The 23,051-nt window shown below is 34.0% G+C and overlaps 3 protein-coding genes across 3 annotated transcripts; 1 reads left to right on the forward strand and 2 right to left on the reverse strand.

The window, feature by feature from the left end:
- Positions 1 to 322: 322 nt before the first annotated feature.
- Positions 323 to 1,102, reverse strand: NCU08801 (hypothetical protein; the record flags this gene model as incomplete). The annotated part of the gene is made up of 1 exon (XM_956895.1): positions 323 to 1,102. One exon carries the CDS (start codon positions 1,100 to 1,102, stop codon positions 323 to 325), a length of 780 nt encoding a protein of 259 aa, XP_961988.1.
- A 1,018-nt stretch (positions 1,103 to 2,120) lies between these two features.
- On the reverse strand, positions 2,121 to 2,723 carry NCU08800 (hypothetical protein; the record flags this gene model as incomplete). The annotated part of the gene is made up of 2 exons (XM_956894.1): positions 2,121 to 2,510; positions 2,664 to 2,723. 2 exons carry the CDS (start codon positions 2,721 to 2,723, stop codon positions 2,121 to 2,123), a joined length of 450 nt encoding a protein of 149 aa, XP_961987.1.
- A 1,826-nt stretch (positions 2,724 to 4,549) lies between these two features.
- Positions 4,550 to 5,633, forward strand: NCU08799 (hypothetical protein; the record flags this gene model as incomplete). The annotated part of the gene is made up of 4 exons (XM_001727989.2): positions 4,550 to 4,615; positions 4,674 to 4,790; positions 5,155 to 5,544; positions 5,622 to 5,633. The coding sequence occupies 4 exons, from the start codon at positions 4,550 to 4,552 to the stop codon at positions 5,631 to 5,633; spliced, it is 585 nt and encodes a 194-aa protein (XP_001728041.2).
- Between the last annotated feature and the right edge of the window lie 17,418 nt (positions 5,634 to 23,051).

The following is a 23,051-nucleotide window of genomic DNA, read 5'->3' on the forward strand; positions in this document are numbered from 1 at the left end:
GCCCCTTGAACTGAAGTTACTCAGGAGACTTGCGTCGGACCGTCTATATCAGGTTTTGGTTCATCCTTACGCTACCTGGTCGTTCACACAGCAATCACAGATATGTAACTCGAATATGTTGGACAGCAACACAGTATATTGGCTGAAGTGGTTATAAATAGTCCAACGCTTGATATTTCCAAGTCTACCTGACAGACATTTGTTTCCTCCTTCATAAAGCCGTATTTGACGACGCCGCCTGATACATGAGAGTCCCCCGTCCTGATACAGAAAAGTGATTTCGGCCACGTCGTACCATCACACTCCGATCCCGCTCATGCTGCTAACCACTTCGCCGGGGCGAGAGCACTCTGTATCCTAGTGAGCAACACTTGCACTTGTACGGCTCCTGCCATTTGCTCAAAATAGCCGCATAACTTTCCAGAAGTAACCGCTGAACACTCGTGATCTCGCTATCTCGTATCCATCTGATATGTTGAGGATCATCATCGCCCACGGACTCATCCCATTGGCTCGTCAAGCCGTCCGCAGTCGTATGTACAACAAGTTTCTTCAGAGAGCGTGGCATATAGCCGCTGCATAACTGCTCTCTGGCTGTAGACTGCCGGTCAAGAAACGTTTCGTCCGAAACGGTCATCTCAAGCTCCTGCAAGTTGCCAAAACATGCGTGGAGGGCAGCTCTCGCGCCACATGCACACGAGATCCAATCGATCTCAACCTTGAGGCGCCGGATCGATCGTGCCACATCCTGAAAATGGAATAGAGTGAGCCCGGTGAGGAAGCCCGCGTCGACCGTGTCGATGTCCAAGTTCATCCAGACATATCGGCGCTCTTCGCCAGATCTGACAGTGTCCAACTCGGAAAAGACCTGCTGGTACAGTCTGTGTTTGTAACGGGCTTGATAGCAGGTCTGTAGCACTGCTGGGACCGGCGTGCTCGTGACGAGTTTGTAAGCTGGGCTGCTGCCTTTGCAGTTAACGCATTTGGCGTGCATGACTTGTACTTTGCGAATCTTGACGATCCGAGGCTCGACAGTATATTTCCATATGCGATGTTGGATTTCCCAGGGAAGCTGAAGGAACTTGGGGAAGGTGTTGGCCATGATGCTTGTGGTTCGTGAAAAGGTCTTGTCGGTAGGTAGCTATAGAAGATGACGACATGTTAACACTTGCAAAAGAGGACGAGCTAGCCCATTGTCTGCTTGCACGGAGCTAACACATACCTTGTAGAATATGGTAGTAACTGGAAGGTAGCTGATTGTGCCTATTCTCTTGTCGTGGAAGCGATTGAGGCGACGAAATTGTGTGGAGCTTGATCGTGATGGTCGGCGGTCACAGACTGCCGAGGGAGATAAGTTGGCTTCTAGTTGTTCCTTCGCCGTCTTTGGTGAACTTTCGAGACGAGTCAGATATGTGAAAGAGCCTGTCGGATCTGATGATGGTCTGTGGTGATGGATGGATGCTCTTTATCGTCGACTTGATTGGCCACAATATCTTGAATAACTCTGGGAAAGTGGTGAAAACTTGGGAAGAAAATCACAGAGCAGTCTGGTAAGGTATATATACTAGGTCAAGTGAAAGGCGACGTTGCTTCTATGCAGTTCAGGTAGAAACAAAATGGAATTAATACAATATCCACACGCAGAAGCAATACGGGAGTCCGATTTATTGATCATGTATCATGCCTAGAGAGAGGGTGCCTTGCATCTCATCTGCGTCTCTGCTGCCGATCCACGTTTATTATTTCATTTTCCCAATTTCCCCCCCTCAATTATGCCGCCATGTATAGTGACGTGTCTCGGGTCAAAGAGAAGTCCGAAGGACTCAAAAAAATATGTTTATTGAGCAGCGACCTGTATCGATCATATGTGATACTCCATTGCCGGATGTACTTGATCGTCTTCCTATGTACGTACAGCCACAATGCACTCAGACAGGTAAATCCCCTCTCGTAATCGCCACATGTTTCTTTCTCCGTTCGGAGATGGAAATTCGTTTTGCAATCATGCCGATTAAGCCAAACATGATAGGCGTGTTGGTTTCATCTGCCTTCCAAGGTGCGTCTCCAGCGCCAGCCAAGATAGCCCTCGCATACACTGAGAACAGACGTGGTTACACATCTTAATCATAGACAGGTATGTCTTCATCCCACAGATCGTCCCATAACTCATCCCAGACAAAGCTGTTCAACGTAAGAAAGTCCAGCATATCGTGTAGGATGATATTTTTCTGACCACATGCAAGGGGGAACAGGCGAAAGACCCATCGGAAATTCCAGATCTCGCCGTGAATATCAAGCTTCTTGAGCTTTGCAAAGCCCTGAAGAATCTTGATCTCTCCAGGTAAAAGCCGTGGTATCTCGATGTCGAGCCGCTGAATGGAAGTTTGGATGCTTTCGTACCCAAAGTGGCGCAGTTCGGTCATCCCCGCCAGGATGGTATCATACTCCCAGTTGATCCAAACATACTTTCGCTGGAAGTCCGATGTGCCCGTTGGGATTTCAGTGAATGCCTGTTTGTACACTCCCAGGTAGCGGGACTGCTTGCAAACTTGGAGTATCTCTGGTACCCTGTTCACCGAACGCAATTCTCTGCGAAGTGTCCCTTGCACCGGGCAAACTACACGGACGTCAACCCTGCGAGTCTCAACAGTAAATTCCCATACCATGGCACGAAGCTCCCATGGCAGGTAAGGGAATAGGTGAAACGTCTCTGTGGTGGACATGTTGCCGGCAGGGTTTGGGGGCAGCCGTCCCCGTGTGCTCTGAGATCTCCAGGTAGGTATTCTAGTTGCTGGTAACTGGAGATGGCAACATTGTCAGAACTTGAAACAAAGTCAGGATGAAGAGCAGGCACGGATGAAGGTCAGAAATAATTACCTATGAGACCAATGCAGATCTGGTCGGAAAAATTACTGGTATCAATGCTGCGTGCGCCCCAAGTGCACTGCGCTAGAAAGAGACGCTGACAGCGACGTCTTGCCGTCACCCTGTCTCGAGGCTCTCCAGGCCTGGAGAGATACTGAGCACGTAGCTTCGTCCTCGAAACCCGTATCTTTGGGAGTAATGCCAACCGCAGACAAACGGGCGCCCACAACGCAGCAATCCAGTTGCCACGAGGGACTAGAGCTGGCAAGATCGCAAGGTCGAGAATGCGAGATGTCGTCCTGGCCTCGATGTCTTTCTACTTCGCGCTCTTCCGTACAATAGTCCAACTGTGTCGATTGCTGAGCACAGATTAAAGCAATCTGAGAATCCGCCTCAATCAGGGTAGCGGGCGATAGTTTCAGTCGATGGCCCAAACTGGATGATGAGAGTAGCTGGGTTATTGCCTTGGAGGAGGTGGTTGAGTGCGCAACAACAAATGTCGCAAGACGCGATGGACAGGGTTGAGTGTAGGGCACCAGCAAAGTGGTGAGAGAACTGTGCAAAGAATAACGCAAATTAAGGGAGCGGTGGATTAAATAGAACAGAATAGGAAAAGGTGAAGGGTAACTAAAGGTTTTCTGGCCTGAAGAAGGGAAGAATCTAGTGAATGCAAGGTAGAGTAAGGGGAGGCCTCTCCAACCAAGGTTCATCCCGAAGGAGAGAGTTGACGATGTCGCTAGCTATTCCCCAGGTTACCTATCCGGACCTTATATACCTGCAAAACGCTCGGGAGAAGGAAGGTTGGGTGATCAGGGCGCATGTCGATGTATATCTAACTCGAGACGCTCGTTTTCGAGTTTCATCAAGAAAAACACCGAGACTTGTCCCTTGCTCGCGTGAAGACAGTAGCTGCTTCAACGACCAACTTGTCGATTTTCCAGGTCTACCGTTTTAGATACTTTAGGTATATGGGATGAAAAGCGGAAGTTTTCAGGAGCCACGGAAAAACCGCCGAGTGATTTGGACAGACCACTCCTGATGCGGGTCTTCGAGGGCTCTGTCAATCAAATCATCGTAGTCGCCGTACATGTTCTGATAGCCATCTGGATCATCCCAAACCGTGAGTTCAATCTCGCAATCGATCAGGCAACCTCGGAAGGCTCGTCGCCAACTGTTCGCCCCAGTTCTACAGATTATGGTAATCTGTTGGAGGTTTACACAGCGCTTGAGATCTTCAACCTCCCAGTCATGCAGTTTGTCTCTCACGAAGTGTAGGTATTGGATGGATGTCTGAATGCCCTCATACCTATAATGGTACAAAGGCGTTTTCCCAATCTGAATGTTATCACAGTCCCAGTTGATCCAAACATAGCTTCGCTCATTTGCCCCTGTCCGGAAGGGAATTTCCGAGAAGGCTTGCTGGTAGGCTCCCGAGTAACGAGCCTCTCTGCAGGTGTGGAGGATTTCAGGAGTTGGCGTTTTCGAGAAAAGATGGACAGAAAACCGGCCTTCTGGTCCCTGTCCAGATTTGACGCGGACATCAACTTCTCGCCAATCGTCCGGCGACTGCTCCCAAACTTGTAGACGAAGCTCAGCCGGCAGCCGTGGAAATGGATGGAAGGTGCGCCCCCAGTAATCCATCGTATCTGCTGGGTTCTCGAAAGGTTGTTCACACCTAGAAGACATGGCGTCGTTAGAAATCGTTCAAGAACATCATGATGGAGGAGAAGTACAAGGGAAGCGTACTTACGTGCGACAATGCAGGTAAGAGCTATGCTGTATGCTCCGCTAATGTACTGCGTTTGAAGAAGAGTCTGAATTTGGACACGTCTATCGCCGCCTTGTCTAGGGATATGCAGGACGGAGCTGGCGAGGACGAGAATGGTGTTGTCTCGGCGGACCACAGGTTGATGACACGACCTAGAGTATGGTTCTTGCTCTGAGGGGCGTGGTTGACTGCGCGGCATCAAATGGCAGCAGAAGTGTGGACTGGAGAGAGGTCGGGTCACGGTACGTGCTAAAATGACGACCGGTCTTCCATTTGACTTTGCCATCATCATGCATTCCTCTGCAGCCGCTCCTTCCGCTTCCACTTCACATGTTGCAATTATTCTGCCTAGTCAATACTGACCGCCTTACCGTAAAGACTCGTGCCATAGTTGGGTTTTAGGTTCCCAGGAAATCAGACATAAACCCACACACATATGCCCGATTCTGTACATTTTATGTCCCCCCAAATAAATGGGGGAGTCACGTAACATTGGAGTGTACCGACGGTGCTTTTCTGAGGTCCAACGCATCCCCGAATCCGTCCCCAAAACCACCCGGATTCGATACGTCTGGTTGAACCTCGATCTTGACATGATCGATATTGGAAAGCGGGAACTTCGCGATCTGAAGTTCGTTGCCCCAACTATCAAGCGGCTTAAGTTGAAGCGCGATGAGTTTGGCTACGGCGACGCTACAGCTTTGTATGATTTTGAGAGCTTGGACGAATTTCACATTGTTTGCCCAAGTGACATTGTGCAACGCTCCGCTTGCGTCCTCATGTCATTTTACCATGGCCACTTGCACAAAAAACGCATTATCTTGGTCGACAAAGCCAATGATCACACCATGACTTTGTTTGAATGGGATCGGGAAGCTGAAGAACGCTTCGAGCCGCACCGAGAGAAGTGGGTGGGTCAATTTAATGATGGCAGACCCTGGTGCCGAACTGCCCACATCTACTACGCTACTATGTTCGCGTATCTTAGGTCTTCAGATAGCCGAAGGCTGTAATTTTGAAAGATGTTGAGAAAAAGAACACATACATCAAGTTCACCTTCACGGAATGTAGGTATACTAGGGGAAAAGACCGGCAGCTACGTCGTGACTGGAATACCAGAGATCAGAATCCTCTACTGCAGGAGCAATATACCGGATTTCCTGCCTCGCGATAGAGTTGATTCACGAATTTGAGGCCACTTGTATCTATTGTGTTCGTTCTGCGGCAATGAAACCGATAAAGTCCATACCTTTCTAGATCGCGGGACAATCGAGTTCTCATGACTTTGACATCTCGCCTCCTACATTGACAGTCACTCACTCCCCCCATCTGCTTTGTCCTTGCTTTTTGCCTGATTGATAAGTACTTTTTACCGTCTTCGGCAAATCCCACTATTTTGCTCCCAGCGCACATCTCAAGGCGTCGAACATCGATTGATCCGTGGCATGCATTAACAATTCCTCACTGCACTGCATATCGATGATCCAAACACGTTTCCCCCCAAGCCATGTATATATGATAACGGCGTACGCACCTACTCAACTGCCATTTCTTTTCTTTTCTTTTCTTTTCTTTTCTCAGTAAACTCACGCATTCTTATTCTATCTTGACAACTATCGTGAAATTGCATGCTCAGTGAGCCGCGACACAAGGTGATGCGCTGCACCCCGTCTGTTGCCGAAGGGGGGGCTCGTTCCCACCCCAGGCATGCAAAGTACCAAATCGATTTAGGCTGCGTTTGTTCTGGTACGGTTGCTGTATAGAGGAGGTGGTCGTATAGGTTTATACGGTAAAGCTCGGGCCACCTTTCGAATGCACCGTATACAGCGTAGTGCCAGAAGTCTGTGTGCACGGCCCACTTCCGGAATCCCACGAACCAAACCCCTAGGTTCAATCCCGGTTTTCTCAACGAATAAAAATCGAATAAAAAAGCCAATAGGTCTAATAGAAAGATCTGATTCGTAGCTTCAATATTTAGTATACTAACCCCGGGCCCGGCGAACGGCTACCAGCCAACAAGGAACCAACTCTACTAATCGGTCAATAAAATCCTGAGGTACCCTTTCCCAATATTAAATTAAAGTTCGATAAAAGACTTTAATATTAGCTTTATTATTAGTCAATTCCGAAAGCCTAAGGAATTCTTTTATTAGAATCTTTTTTATCTTTTTCTAAACGTATTTAATAGGGTTGAGATCTAAATTATAGGCTAGCTAATAAATAATCCAAATCCCGTACTCCTCTAGCTACTCCTTTATATTATTAGTATTATAAATAAGGGCGTTATCTTATTGAAAAAAGGTCCCTGGAAGATAATTTGGAAGAAGATTATCTTCAAAAACCTTTATATAATTCTAAGAAGTAAAACTATTCCTCTTTACTTCCGGATTTCTTTCTATTATAATTAAAAATAATTTTCCTCCTTTCTAGATCCTTCCCTAAACTATTGTCTTTAATGTGCACTTCCCGTGGACCTTCAGGTTCACTTTATTTTTATCCTATTTCTCTTCCGGAAGCTGGAAAATCCATCCGGTACTAGAATTGGGAGTATTTTGGATAATAAATTTATTAGAAAAAGAACCCTAGAAAAAAAAAGGTGGATTAGAAAAATGGAAAAATAAGAAGGGTAACTACTTTTTACTCTACTTCTATTATTTCTTAGTCTTTATTATTCTATTTTTAAGAAAAAGAAAACCTTTCCCTTATTCCTTTAAGAGTAAGTTTTATCCTTTTTTAAAATCTCTATTTTCGCCAATAAGCTTTAGGAAGAATCCTCCGAATAATATTAATATTAGGGTTTCTAGGGATATAACCTCGTAATTTATTCTAATTTAATTGGAAGCGTCTCTTAAGGCGAAATATTAACCTTCTTATACTTAAAGGCTTTATTTTCTTTAGCCGGCTACTCCGAAGGCGAAATTTAAAGGTTTAGTAGAATTGGAAGCGTTTAATAGTATTACTAATAGTATTGCGATAGTAGTTGAATTTTTGAATAATAGCCTTATAGCTATAGCTAGCTATATAAAGGCTATAAATAGCCGCCCGGGATACTTCGCTTAGTTCGCTATTTAGCCGGCGACCCTTAATTAGAATACCGCTAATTTCGTTTATTTTACTAGTAGTTACGTTAATAAATAAAAAAAAGAAAAAAGGGGTAATAAATAAAGAAGGTGGTGAAAATTCTAGAAGTGGGCCGTGCACACAGACTTCTAGCACCCCACTGTAGCTATTTATACCCCCTTTATACGGCTAGTGAAATAGCGAGAAAACTATAATAATATTACTAATACTACTACAGCTAGTATAAGGACCGTAGTTCTCGGATGTTTGATTAGGTAGAGTAAGGTAGTAAGTAATTTCTAAGCCTTTCTCGGATAGTCAAGATGGGAGGTATTAAGCTAGATACGATTCATTAGCGTTACGTATCTTATTATGTAGTTTAATGTTCAATTTTCGTTAGAAAGTAAGGATAGTTATCGGATCTGAAAAATACCGTAAAAAATTGCTTTAAAACCGGAAACGCCAATTTCTAGTCGAGGAGTGCTCCAAAACGAAAACTAATAATAGCAATCGACTTAGGAGGGTTATTTACATCCCTCACAATATCCTACGACGAGCGTAGCAATAACGTTATATTATTATTACCGATAGCTATCGATAGTAGTATTCGTAGATTCGAAAACAGCATCTACAACCCACTTATAGAAATCTCAACATATAACAATCCCGAAGCCGCACTCACTATAAAAACCTCAAATAAAATAGAAGAAGATAATAAAATATTAAAGAAATTTATTGTTAGAGCGAACAAATCTATAAACTATAATACCGTTTCAACTAAAGACCGTCGTTAGGCTCAAAAGCTACTTCTCGAATTCGCGAAGGTACGCATTAAAAAAAGTAGGTCTACGTAATCTAAGGCTAATAAAATTGGAACCAACTAATTTATTACTAGGAAAGATTTTAATAATTTAAAGAAAGATATTTTAAAAGAAATTAAAAAAGGCGCTTAAGAAGCGTTAAAGTATTAGGCTAATATTATAATAAAAATTAACCTAAATAAAATCGGTATTACCTTCTAATAACTACCTACTATTATTAAGAAATTTATTCCTTCTAACTTCAAATAGTAACTTACTATTAAAAGAATAATAATTACTACTAAATTCGTAAACTATTCGAACGAAAATATAAAAATAACCCTAATTACTTACTTAAGTAAGAAGAAACCTAACTTAATAGTTTATATAATTATTAGGATATTAATAACTAGAAATTATATAATTATATTTAATAAATTTATATATACTTAATATTAGTAAAACTAAGCGTAGGTTAAAGAAATTTTTAATTCCAATACTTTTATTACTATAAATACCGTAAATATACTAATTCAAAGCGTACCTTAGGATAGTATTAATAATTATACTATAGCGGAAGTTATTTCAAATATAGTAAAGGAGAGGAACCCGGAGGTATCTATTATTAGAATTCAATTATAAAAAAGAAGAGACAGAGAGAATAAAAGCCTACTCCTTATAGAAGTTACTACTATATTAGCAATATACTTCCTCTAAAATAACCTCTTTCTTTAGGACGGCGGTATATACCTATACGAACCGTTCTAAACTTCGAATAATATTTAATAATACTTTAAATATTAAGGAATTAAATATATAGTAAAATTCTATTATTAAAATAATATTTACACCTACTATAGCGAGGCTAAATATAAAGGAGACTACTTCGGTAAAGTAAATTATCTATCTAATAATAATAAATTATTCGTTTATTATAAACTATATAGGAAGAAGGGGTATTATACGTATAATTATAAGGAGTACCCTATTCTCCGGAAGGCGATTATAAAGGTATTTATTATATATACTAAAAAGCCGCAAACGTTCGCCCCCCGTAGAAATTTAGTTAGAAAAATATTGGAATTAATAATAGAAATTATAAATAAAGGTATCCTTCTAAACGCTCCCCCCAACTCCCGTACTATTACTACCCTAGAAAAATATATAGGAGGAGGCGTAAAGAGGGGACGGCCGAAAAAATTAATCGGTTCGTCCAACCGGCTAAAGTTTATAATTCTATAAAGTCCAATAAATAAATATTATATATATTTATAAAGTATAAGGGGAAGTTAGTCGTACGGCGGTAATAGCGCCCGTATAATTATAACCCCCCCTAAAGAAGCAATACCCTTATCCTCCGCCGAGGGATTAGAAGGAACCCTATCCTAGGGTAATTAATAATTTAATTAAAAATATTTTATTAGAATATAGGGAAGTCGTATAAAAGGGGAAAACTTCTATTCGAATAAGAGGAGACTTATAATATTGTAGCGATCTAGGAGCCGGGTAAAAATTTAAATAAAAATATTTATCGTCCTAAAGGCAAAAGGTATTTTAGAGTTAATTATTCGGAAAAAAGAAGGGCAATAATATATATAAATAAGAAATAGAATTTAAAGGACTTAAACTTCTAAATTAAAAAGGATTGGACTACAATTATATTTAAAAATTTAAGGGATTTAACAATTATCTATTCTATTTACTCTCCTATCCTTATATAAAGAACGCCGGAATATTAATAGGGGTTACTACTCTTCGAATTTATTGAGGCCGGACCTCCGGCGGGAAACTTAGTTACTATTAGGGACTTCAATTTTTATTATCCTAATTGGAATCTAAAGAATAGGACTAATTTAGGGGCTACTCGCCTCCTTATATAGGTATAACGTTAGAAATTCAATCTATTTACCTCCCGTAGTAAATTAATTAAATTTAGGAATATAATATAAGGAAAGAAGGATAGAATAATCGACTATATATAATTATTACCCGGAATTGAAGCCGAATACTAAGGAGTATAATGGTATAAATAAACCAATTCGGACTACTACCTTTAAGAAATTTAAATCTAAATAGGAAGAAAAAATAAAAAAGTTGAAGAAGAAGGAGGATATAATTAGAATTTTATAAATATAGAGAAGGTAAAGGAGGCGTCGGAAAAATAAATATTAGTTTTAAAAAGGATTAATATAATAGAGGACTTTAAGCTCGCTTTTTATAAACTTAATAGAAAATTTATAAATATTATAGAAGAATTCGTCCCGTACTAGAAGAAAGGTTGAAGGAAGAGAGCGAACTAGTAAACGTTAGGATATAAGACAGTTATAAAAGAAGTGCGGAGGATATATTAGGAGTAATTTAGGTACCGAATAATATTAAATTAAAAGGAATTTATTAAAGCTACAATAAAAAAGAAGAGGATTATTATAAAGGCTTAATAAACTATATAATATAATAGCATCGCTAAAGCTTCGAAGAACCTAAATTGATTTTAATTATTTAAATAATAGGCCCGAACCCGAAGCTACTAATTAATAAATCCGCCTAAACTACTAGCCCTTTAAATTTATAAAAGGGTAATAGAAATCGGAAATTATAATAGTAAGGCCGAAATCCTTACCGACCGCTTTTTCCCGAAGGTAAAAATCCTAACGGATTACTTACCGGATTAAATTAAACTACTAAAGGGTATTAATTTAATAATTATTAGTAACCTAATTAATAAAGAGGACGTTTAGGATATATTCTCCCGAATAGCGTTTAATAAGGCCCCTAAGGTCGATTAATACTTAAATAGATTTTTAAAGCTATATAGGCAACCGTTCTAATAGGCTATAATATACTTAGCATCCGCTAGCCTCCAACTTAGCTACTTCCTATAGCGGTTTAAGGATATAAAAATCATTATTCTTAAGAAGTTTAAAAAGAGTACCGCTTAATAAAAATTAGCAAGCGTATAAAGACTAATATCGCTACTTAGTAATATAAGAAAAATCTTCGAAATATTTATAATTAAAAGATTTATACAAGTAATTAAAGAGTTTAACCTTCTACCGGAGGGCTAAATAAGCAACTAAATAAACCGTTCAATAGAGTTTGTAATCCGGGTAATTACTAATATAGTATATATAGCCTAGAAATTTAATACCGTAATATCCCTTATACTCCTTAATTTAAAAGGAGCATTCGATAGAGTTAATTATAAGTAGCTTCTATATACCCTATAGGAAATATAGCTCCTAATATAAATTATTAGGTAGGTAGCGAATTTCGTTACTAGGAAGAGAGGTTCCCTCTTCTTCGATAATAAAACGTTCCGTCCTTATATAATTACCGCCGGTATACCGTAAGGCTCCCCCCTCTCTCTTATTTTATTTATTCTCTTTATTACTTTATTATATTAGAAATTAATAATAATTCTAAATATAATTACAATTAGTTTTATAAATAATATTAATATTATAATAATAGCCTATACTATTAAAGAAAATTACTAAATATTATAAATAATGTAGGAAGTATATTCGGAATAGGTAGGGGTAAAAGGTATAGAATTCGAAGCGATTAAAATAGAGCTAATACATTTTATATAGACGAGGGTACTAAGGATGGAAACTCTCTAATTCGGGGATATTGTATTTTAATTAACGGAATTAATATAATTCCTAGAAGTATAATTAGATTATAAGTTTAATTATAAAATTTATACGGAAGTAGTAAAATAAAAAATAATAATTTAAATAAATATATTTATAAAATTAGTAGCGAAAATATAAAGTTACTCCTTTATTCGGATAAGGGAAATATATATTAAATATATTCGTAATATTATTATATATAGAGTTTTAATATTTTATTAACTAACTAAAATTAATAGGAAATTATAAAAAATTATAATTAGGTTAGCGAAATACTAAACTAAATACTTAAAAGTTATTATTAGGGTATATAAAGTTATATTAATAAAAAATTTAAAGATAGAAATATTCTATCCGCCACTCAACTTCTATTTTAATAAAAGGGTCCGAACCTTCGAAAAAAGGCTCGCCTAGACGGATTAAACCCGGTTCGTACGGGGGATAGTAGCCTAGGTTTTTAATTATATTTAAATATAATAATTAAAAGGTTGGCTACCTGCCGATAAATTAGAAAGTAGTGTAATTAAGGTAAGATAAGCCGAAGAATAGGCGTTAACGGAGAAACTACTAATAATAGTAGCCGGTCCCCCCCCGGATTTAGGGACCCTACTACTACTATTATAAATCCTAAAACTAATAACCGCCGACCGGGAGGAATAATTAGAAGATATAACGAATTAAAAATAGGTATTGTATTATAATTACTACCTAACGGCGGCAGTAGCGAAATTAGGGCGACGGTACGAATTTACTATTACCAACCTTACTTTTAAATTTAATAAAGAAGCTATCTAGTAATATATAGTTAATATAAAAAAAAAGAAAGGAAGACGCTAAAAACTAAGAGAAGATAAAGAAGAATTATACCTACTAATTAAAGCGAAGAATTCCCTCCTTATCTAAATTAAGACGGAGGTTATTAGCTTCTAGGCCTTCCTCTATAGAAAAAAAGTACCGGACGTCCTAATTCTTATTTATACCTACGGATTCGAAAAGGAAACCTTCGCTTATATTATTTTAAATTACTTTAATATAAATATTAACTTCTAGGACAACCCGGAAGCCTAGCTATTAATAAAAGAGGAATTTTGGGAGTTTCTAAACAACGGAATTAAAACTAAAAGAATTTTATTATAAATATTAAAGTTAAGGAAATTAAAAGAATATTAATTAGTAATTAAATTAAAAGAGGAGTAGCGTAAGGAAATTGTAAAGTATTCTTAAGAATATTAATAATATTAAAATAGAAGGATAGGAGTAGGGACGAAATAATTATACTAATTATAGGAACTATTTAAATTATAATTATAGTAAGAACCGAAAAATACTATCTAGCGAACGTTTAATTACACTTAAGAAATTATTCGAATAATTCTATTATATAAACTTAATTTATAATAACCTTATAATACTATTAAATTTAATTATTATTTATAAGAGGGCGGTTAAGAGTATTAATAATTATAGGGCTATTAGGAATAGAATTACTATTATTAAAACCGGAGATTATATAAATAGGAGTAGCGAAACTATTACCGCCGGATACAATATATATAAGAATAATAGTATTACTATTAAAATTAAATATAATCCGAATTGGGTTTATAGTACTACCGCCGGAAAAAGAAGGGATACGACTATAACGAACATCTCTTACAATTAATTTATAATAACCCTTCCGCTAAAAATTAATAATATTATAATTAATGATATAAGGAAGATACTTATAGTTAATAGATAGTTTATTATACTCTAAACGAATATATATATAATAGGTAAAATTGTTAGTAATACGAACGAAAGCATCTAAATTAAATTCGAACCTATTCTAACTACCTAATACTATAGTAATAGCTACCGCCTAAATAGTATTACAAGCGTTATATAAACCTACAAGAACATCCAATATATATATTTTGTAAATATAAGAGCAGGTAGTATTCTAAATACCGCTGGTTAGAATAGAAGTTAAATAATAATAAAGGAAAGGAAATATAGAGAATAAGAAATTTATTAATTACTGAAATAAAATAAATTTTCTTAGTAATAACCTTACGGAAAGTATTAGGAGAGTTAAATTTATCGCTGCGTAAAATAAAGGCGAAATTTAAAATATAGTAAAAGTAAGGAATTTTACGAATAATACTAATTAAATTAGTATAAGAGCCGAAGAGAACGAAGAAGGAAGCTATACTAGTTCAAAGGAGGATAACTACTAAAAAAGTTGTAAAGGGTATAAATAAAGAACGTAAGCTCTAGAGGTACGACTATAAGGAATATAGGGCCTAGGGACGTACTAAGGGAGGGACCCTTTATATTGGAGGTTAAATTAATCGAATTAGAGTAATAACGGCCGGAGGAAACTATTTTATTAGAAGGTATAATAAGGAGGAAGGAGAAGAAGGATTAGGAAGGGGCGCTGCGTAGGGGATTATATAAATAAAAGAAGGGGGTCTTTATACTATTACAAATAAATATAAATCTATAGAATAATAGAATAAATAATAGGGAAGAGGTATTTATAAATAGGGTAAGGAAATAGAAAAGTAGAGTAATAAATAGGGAAATAAGATAGGGAAGTAGGAAGAAGGCGGAGGAAAGAGCAATAAAGAATAAAATAAAAAGGTAGTAAAGGAAGCGGTACGCTTAGTCTAATCCTATTCCTATTATCCTTATTATTCTAGTATTAGGATAACGTAGCGGTGGAAGAGACGAAATTAGTTCGTTGTGGCGGTGGGTAAGAACCGTCATAGCTATAAACGAAGTAGGAGCGGTGTAGAGAACTATAACTAAAATAGAGCTAGGGGTTTTTATCCGACGGTGCTTAACACTATACGGTTTTCTCCTCTAGAGAACTGGAGAAGGACCCCATACCAATAAGGCGCTATAGTTATAACATAGGGAATAAGACTATTATTATTATCGGATCTTTTAGTATCCTCTTCCTAGAAGTAGATAGAGAAACGAATAAATATTCTTTCGAGAGGGATAAAGGATTAGTTAATACAATAGGCAAATAGAGGTAGATAATTAGAGATTACTAAAAGAAAATTATTCTTTTTTTCTTTTAAGAATTTAAAATTAAATGATTAATTATTTAGTATAGCGAAGAATGAATGAATATTGTAATAATTTACTATTTTGCCTTCTGAGGTTTTATATCTTATTTTTCCTTTTTTATTTTTTTTCTTTTTATTATTCTTATTTTTCTACTTCTTCTAATCTATTATCTTATTAAGTTAGCCCTTTATTCTTTATTTTTCGTCTATACTAATTATTTAGATTTATTTAATTTAGAAAGTATATCTTCTAATCTAGTATCCTTACTAAAAATTCGAAAAAAAATTACTATAGAAAATTAATATATATATTTTTATATACTACTCCAAATCAAATCTTCCCTTTAAGTCTACGATAAATCCCCTAAATAGATTTATTATAATATATATATATATATATAATTAGCGTCCCCCTCTGTTATTTCTATTCTCTCTATACCCCTTCTTACCTTTATAAATTAAATTCTTTTCTTTAATACTTTAAATAAGGAAACGATTATTTATATTTCTAATAATATTGTCCTAGGTTATTCTAATAAATATTTAAGGTCCTTTTAACTTTAAATAAATATTTAAATCGAACCTTTTTTTAAATTCTATTAGAATTTAGGTAGGATTATTTAGATTATAATTAGGAAGGCTAGCTAAATTACGTTCTATATAACGAATAAGATAAATTAAAGAGTTTACTATTAATACCGGAACGGTATCGCTGGTGTCATTACATGTCAGATCACCTGACTGGATAGCCCAGTCGGTCGGGTTCAATTGAAGGAACCGCTCCCACGGGAGCCCGCCCACGGATGTAGGTCTGTAAATTAAATAAGGCTTACGTACCTTTAAAGTTAATCGACCGCACGCAAGCTTCCTGCTCTGATCCTTTCCTGGATCATCACTTTACACATATTTAATTAAAATATATATTATTACAACGTTCAAATACCCTCTCAACGGTATTAAATAGTAGCTACAACTTTAATTGCTTAACCTAAACCATACTACACTATCATCGCCAACCGGCTTTATTAAAAAAGTATTAAGTAACATCGTATAGTAATAATAAGATTGCTAGCCCCAACGACACAAAATCGCTTCTTCCTTCTAATAAGGATAAAAAGTATTTAGAGGTACGTAAAATGAACTTAAGTACTCTTACAATTTTACTACCTTTTTAATTTAAAAGAGCGTACTATTTATTTAATTAATACAATCTACCCCCCTTCCCTTTATAACGAACTTAGGTAATTGTAAAAATATTACCCAATAATACAATGAATTTAAATAATTGCAAAATTAATCTATATTCCTCTACTCCGTACAGCGAATTTAAGTAACTATATATTACTACCTAAATTCTAAATTTATCTAAATATTAAGGGTTTCCCTTACTACCGAATTTAAGTATGTAATAGTATCTATTCTATTTTAATTCCTAATTACGTACTTTCTATACTTCTAAATACTAATTATTATTGTAAGACTATACTTAAACTCGTATTTATTTAATATACTTTAAGTAGTTCGGGAGCCCTTTCGCTATACTTAGCTCCTTTATCGAATTTAATAGCCTTATACCGGGCCCCCGAAATATTCTCCTTATTTCCGAAGTCGGTTTAAATCCACTTAATACCTAGAAACGACTTTATAATTATAATAGTTTAATCGATACATTAAATATCCAAAACAAATATATCCGTAGTATAAATACCAATATTAAATATATCAAAAGCGAGGCCAACCTCTACCAATTTAATTATAAATTTAACGAATTATTTATAACGTTTACTATTAAGCCCCGAAGTAAGCTACTACTTACTAATATCTATACTCCCCCTATTATAAACCTTTAATGCGAATTTTAATACCCTTCTATAAATTAATTTCGCTATAAAATATTAAAAAATCTAGCCCCCGCGCTATAATTAAAATTAGAGCGCAAATTTAGAATTATAAATCTACTCTATAGCAATCCCAATAAAATTCTTCTAGTAAAGCCAACTAAGTTTAGTAATAATAAAGAGTTAATCGAATACTTAGATACTAAGCTCGATAAATAAATCGATATTCTATTTAATTAAATTATATTGCAATTAATCAATATTTAAGACTTATTAGATAAGGATTATAAGAAAATTAATAATTTACTTACTAGGGAATCTACCCGTATTAGAAATATATTAACCAAATAATTAACTAATATTCGGAAAATAATCAATAAATCGAATAAATAGAACGAAGCAATATACAACTTATAGCATTATAATATTAATAGTAACTTCCAAACCGCTTTAAACGAGTAAATTAATATTTAGAAGAAGTATTTTAAATTATTATTAAATAATACTATTAAAAAGCTTACCAATTAATAAAAGGAAATAATAAAAATTATTATAAATAATATTACTAAATAAATTAATAGAGTTCGTACCGAAGTAACGAAAGAGATTTACAAAGAAATATTAAAAGGATTATCTAATAACCCTTATACTCCTCCTAACCCTATTCGAATCTAGCCGAAGGAGGACCACAGTCCTTCAATACTAATTAAACCTTCAACCCCGGCCAAATTATTAATTAAAATAAGTATTTATAAAGCTAATAATATTTTTAACACACCCTTTAAAATTATAATATATAATTAACTAACTAAAATAATTGCTAAAAATAAAGTAAAAAAGGGCAAGGCTTAAGCCTTCCAGGCCTTTATAGAAAGTATACTTAAGGAAACCCCTTATAAGGAAGCCCCTTATAAAGTACTATTTCTAATAAACCTTTTCTAAAAATATGCTTTATTTACCCGAACCGGCTAGAATATTAACAAAATTATTAAATTAAAAATAATCTCTACCCTATTTAAAATAAAAATAATTATTAATATAATATAAATTCAATCCGCACCCCCTTACGTTAATAACCCGCCTCTAATTTAATTTAATTTTAAAGGAGTATCAATACTACTTACTAAAGTTTAAATATTATATTAATTCTAAAGACCTAGGATCAACCCCTAAGCCCCATCTACTAATTCCCCTGCTAAACCTATTATTATTTTAAATAATATTCTGCCTAAACAAATATTAAGTAATACTAATACTATTTATAATAACAATAATCTACTTTACCCAAAAAATAATAAAAGAGAATTATTAAACTCTCTAAACTCCTTACGTAGCAACGGAGGGGGCGGTAACGGTCGTTTACCCTATACTCCAACTAATCGCCGCCTATATCCCTACTTAGGTAGGGGCGGTCCCTTAAACTCCCTTAGAAGAGGAGGAGGAGGCGGCCTATTGGATTTTAATAATAGACGTCGTTATAGGTTTAATTAAAATAATAATAACGAAGATTTCGAAAAAATTAAGTAAAAAGATATTGGAAGTTTCGACCCCGACGGCTATAACCCTAAAGATTAAAGCGTTATTAATAATAGTAAATATACTATGTATATTAATATTTACGCCTTCCGAAAATAAATACTATCCTTTATTACCGAAGTAAAATAGAGGTACCTAATAAATAGAATAAATAAGTAATTTATATGCTTATTCTACACCTATTTAATAAATATAATTCGTATTTAGTGGACAATAGAAGTAAATAGTAATACTAAGCTTAATTAGAAAGAAAAAAGTATCTATAAATTATTAAATTGCTTAATTAATCGTTTTTCTTTAAATTCAATTACAACTATTATAAAATTTACTAAAAATAGGTTCTATCTTTGGAACGTTATAAAGAATTATAGTACCTTTATTTACTATATTTAAAAGTAAATACGCTTCGCTAAAGTAATAGGTATTCTAATAAAAAATAATAAGAATTAGTACGGTATAATAATGTAAATTTAATTAAATATAAACCTTCGGGTAAAGTAATTTTTAAAAGTATTTATTAAAGGCGAATTGTTAATTAATTATATATAATTAATTACTACCTTGCGGGCTGTACTAATATCCGCAGCTAGGTAAAAAACGGAGATAGGCAATCGATTAAATACTAATTCCCGCTCCCGCAATAGGTTTAATAATAATTGTAATTGCAATTAGGACTATAATTGTAATTAAAGCCGGGAGTATTATTGTAAATTAAATTAAGATTGTAACTGTGATTAGAATTAAAATTATAACTGTAAATAGAATTGCAATTGTAATTGTAGCTGTGATACTTATCGTAACGAAGCTACAAATCGGATTTAAAACTGGTATTATAATCTAAACCGCAATTGTAACCTTAATTATAATAAAAAGGCGTATAATTGTACCTACTACGTAAGAGAAAGTAAGGCAAATAAAAACTCAAATTCTAAAGAAAACTATATAGAAAATATAACGGCGTATATAGTCTTAGAATTATTAAAGAAGTACTATAAGTATTCTAAGTATTTTAAAACCTAAAGAAGTAAAGAAAAATACTGAAATTGCTATAAATTGCTACTAGTAGTTAGAACCGAGAAATTTAGAACCCCGTTACCCCTAACCCCCGAATAACGAACTTACGGTTATTATAAGAAATAGTACAAATTATGTAACGTATTATTTAAATATCTTAAAAATTATTAATTAACAATAGAAGGAAGGTTAAAGGGAGAGAAACCGACCCCTATTCCCTAAATTATACTAATCCCTATTAAAATAATAGTCCTAATGAAAATCCGCGAAGCCTATACAATAATAATTACTATTAATATCAATAATAGTCCTATTTCTAATTATATTTATATAAAAGTTAATGCTAAATTAAATCTAAATAATAGTCCCGTTAAAGTATATATAAACCCTAGTACCGGTAGGACCCTAATTGGAAGGAAGTTCCTTAAAACCCTAAAATATACTATTGAAACGCGTAATGCTAAAGTAAAAGGAGTAAGAGGAAAGTCGGTACGTATTTCTAAGTAGGCTACCTTCAAAATTTATTTCAAAGGATTTAATAAAAAGGGTAACCTTATATTAATAAAATTTACGAAAGGAATATAGGTAATTAAAGAATTAGAACTAAATATTCTATTTAGTAATGATTTCTTTTATTTATACGCCGTTAATACGGACTACAAATTTAAAACTATTATATTTCAAAATTTTAATGATTTTTAAGTCAATTTTATTACGCAAATTAATTTAAAACCTTGCCTTCGTAAGGTTACAACTGTAAAAAAAACTACTATTATACCCAGCTAATCCGGATATATTCCAATTCAATATAAACCACTCCTTAAGGGACGAAGTTTTATATTAAATTCTAAGTATGTAATAGCCGCGAATATAATAGTAAATTCGAAATCCCCTTTAGTAATATTTATTAATAATACTACTAATAGTATATTAATTATTCTAAAAAAATTTTATATTGGTAGTATTACTAAAACTACTGATAGTGGTTACTTTACTCTATCGGAAGGGATAATAGCCGACCTAGCTACTATTATGCAAATAGAAATATTGTTCAACTACGAATTTAAAATCCCTACTATTAGAATATTTAATATAATTAATAATACTAACTATAATATTAAATTCTTAGAATACAAAGCGCCCCCGGGCAAATATAATTATATTAATAATATAATAAACGAAAAAATTCTAGCGGAATTCGCTATAGAATTCGAAAACGAAGATAGAATATATAAAATTACTAAAATATTGGATGGTACTATAGACGTCGAGGGATTGCCGCCTAAAGTAAATACTAAAAAATACTCTATATTAAGATTTAAAACGTCCGAGAATCTGCTTGAAAAAATCACCGATAGGGGTATCTATATATATATGCAAAACCTATTACTAATTTAGAAAATCGAATATATTATTAATAAATACCCTTTACTATAAGAAGAAGGGGGCGTTATCTTAATAAAAGAAGACGATATAATATATATACTATTAGTAGAAGGGTGGTAAAATTAATGTATTCGAATTCAATCCTACCTTCTAAATAAAAAAAACCGAGAAATATTAAATTAAGTATTTAACTTATTATATAAGTAAGGAAAAATAGATTAAATCAATCGGGCTACCTCTTTTACCTACTTAATATTTATAGTTTAACGAACGGTTAAAGGATAATAAAAAAGCTGTATTATAATAAACTTCTAAACGCTCAATAAAGTCACAATCCCGGACAATTACCTCTTACCCCTCTAATCTAAAATTATTGCTTCGCTTAGAAGCAAAGGGTATATTACTATTATTAACGCTACAGCCTTCTTCTACCAATTTAATATATAGTTATAGTACCGAAATAGATTTACCTTAATTAGCCTACGTAGATTAAAATAGCCAAACGTAGCTTTAATAAGCTACTGAAATTCACTAACATATATATAGAGATTTATAAATTAATTATTTACGGCCTTTTCTACTTTCTATTGTACCTTTATTAATAATATTATTATTTTCTTTAATACAATAGAAAATTATCTACAATATTTAAGGTAAGTATTTAATCTCTTTACCTCTAAAAATATTACTTTATCCCCAAAAAAATCGTTTATTACCTACCCTAATATAGAATTATTTAATTTCAAAATAAATATATTAGGACTATCAACTACTAACGAAAGAATAGTGGCTTTTCGGAACCTAAAATTTCTAAATACTTTAAAGTCGCTAGAGCAATATATAAATATATTAAAATTTATTCGCTACCTTATTCTATATTACGCTAACCTTATCGAACTTTTATAAGCGAAAAAAATTGTATTATTAACCGAAGGTCGAAAATCGGGAGCGATAATTATAAGTAACCCAACTAAGTGAACCAATTATTATATAAAGACTACTTTCGTACCTTCTAATATTGAAAAATAATTATTTAAGGCTATATAAAAAACTATTTACAAAGATATAAAGCTATATCACTTAAACCCAAATAAATAAATTTTCCTACAAATTAATAACTTACTAGAAAGGGGATATAGGGTTATACTATACTATTTAAAAAATAAATATATATAGATACTAAAAATTACAATTCCAGCGAATTAAATCCTCCCTATAATATTCCTCAATAAAACTCTAAGCAAAGCTAAAATAAAATATAAACCTTCTAAAATAGAAATCACTTACCTAATCTAAGCAATTAAACAATTACATATATTAATTCACTTATATAACTAGCCCGTTATTATACTTATAAATTATACTACTACTAAAAGTATTTATAAATAAACTATTCTCAATATATTATCTACAAATAAAGGAAATCGTCGGCTAATTAATACTTCTATATACCTTTCGTAATATAACCTTTAAGTATACTATATTACCGGAAAGTTTAATTTCGTACCGGATACCTTAAACCAATTACTATCTAAAGAAGATAAGGGAGGCCGTTCAAGCGAGACGCCTATTTTAAACGACATTTAATTTATAAAGGAAGAAACTTACTTTATAAGAACCGAAGCGTAAATAAACGCGAATACTAAAGTACAATTCTAGGAGGCTTATAGTAAGGATATTAAATTCAGCGCTATTATAATAGAATTAAAAGGCTACGTAAATACTACCGAAGTCGATAACATTATTTTATATACCGGCTACCCCTTTAAAATTATAGACGGACTAATATACAATATTAACCTAGCCGATAAAAAGAGGCAACTATATATCCCTAAAGATATAGTTCATATAATACTAAGCACCGCACATAATAAGAAGCATTACTTTGGTAAAAACCGTATAATCTACAACCTCAAAAACTATATAATAATTAGAAAAACTTATAAAATTAAAGAATACCTCAAACATTATTTAATATACTAATTCAACCGCACTAATAAGAAAGCAACTATCGGTAATTATTAACTAATTAATCTAGAATATACATTACCTATAAGAACCATCGCTATAAATTTCATTATAGACCT

Source organism: Neurospora crassa, linkage group IV (assembly GCF_000182925.2).
Source record: "Neurospora crassa OR74A linkage group IV, whole genome shotgun sequence".
NCBI lineage: Eukaryota > Fungi > Ascomycota > Sordariomycetes > Sordariales > Sordariaceae > Neurospora > Neurospora crassa.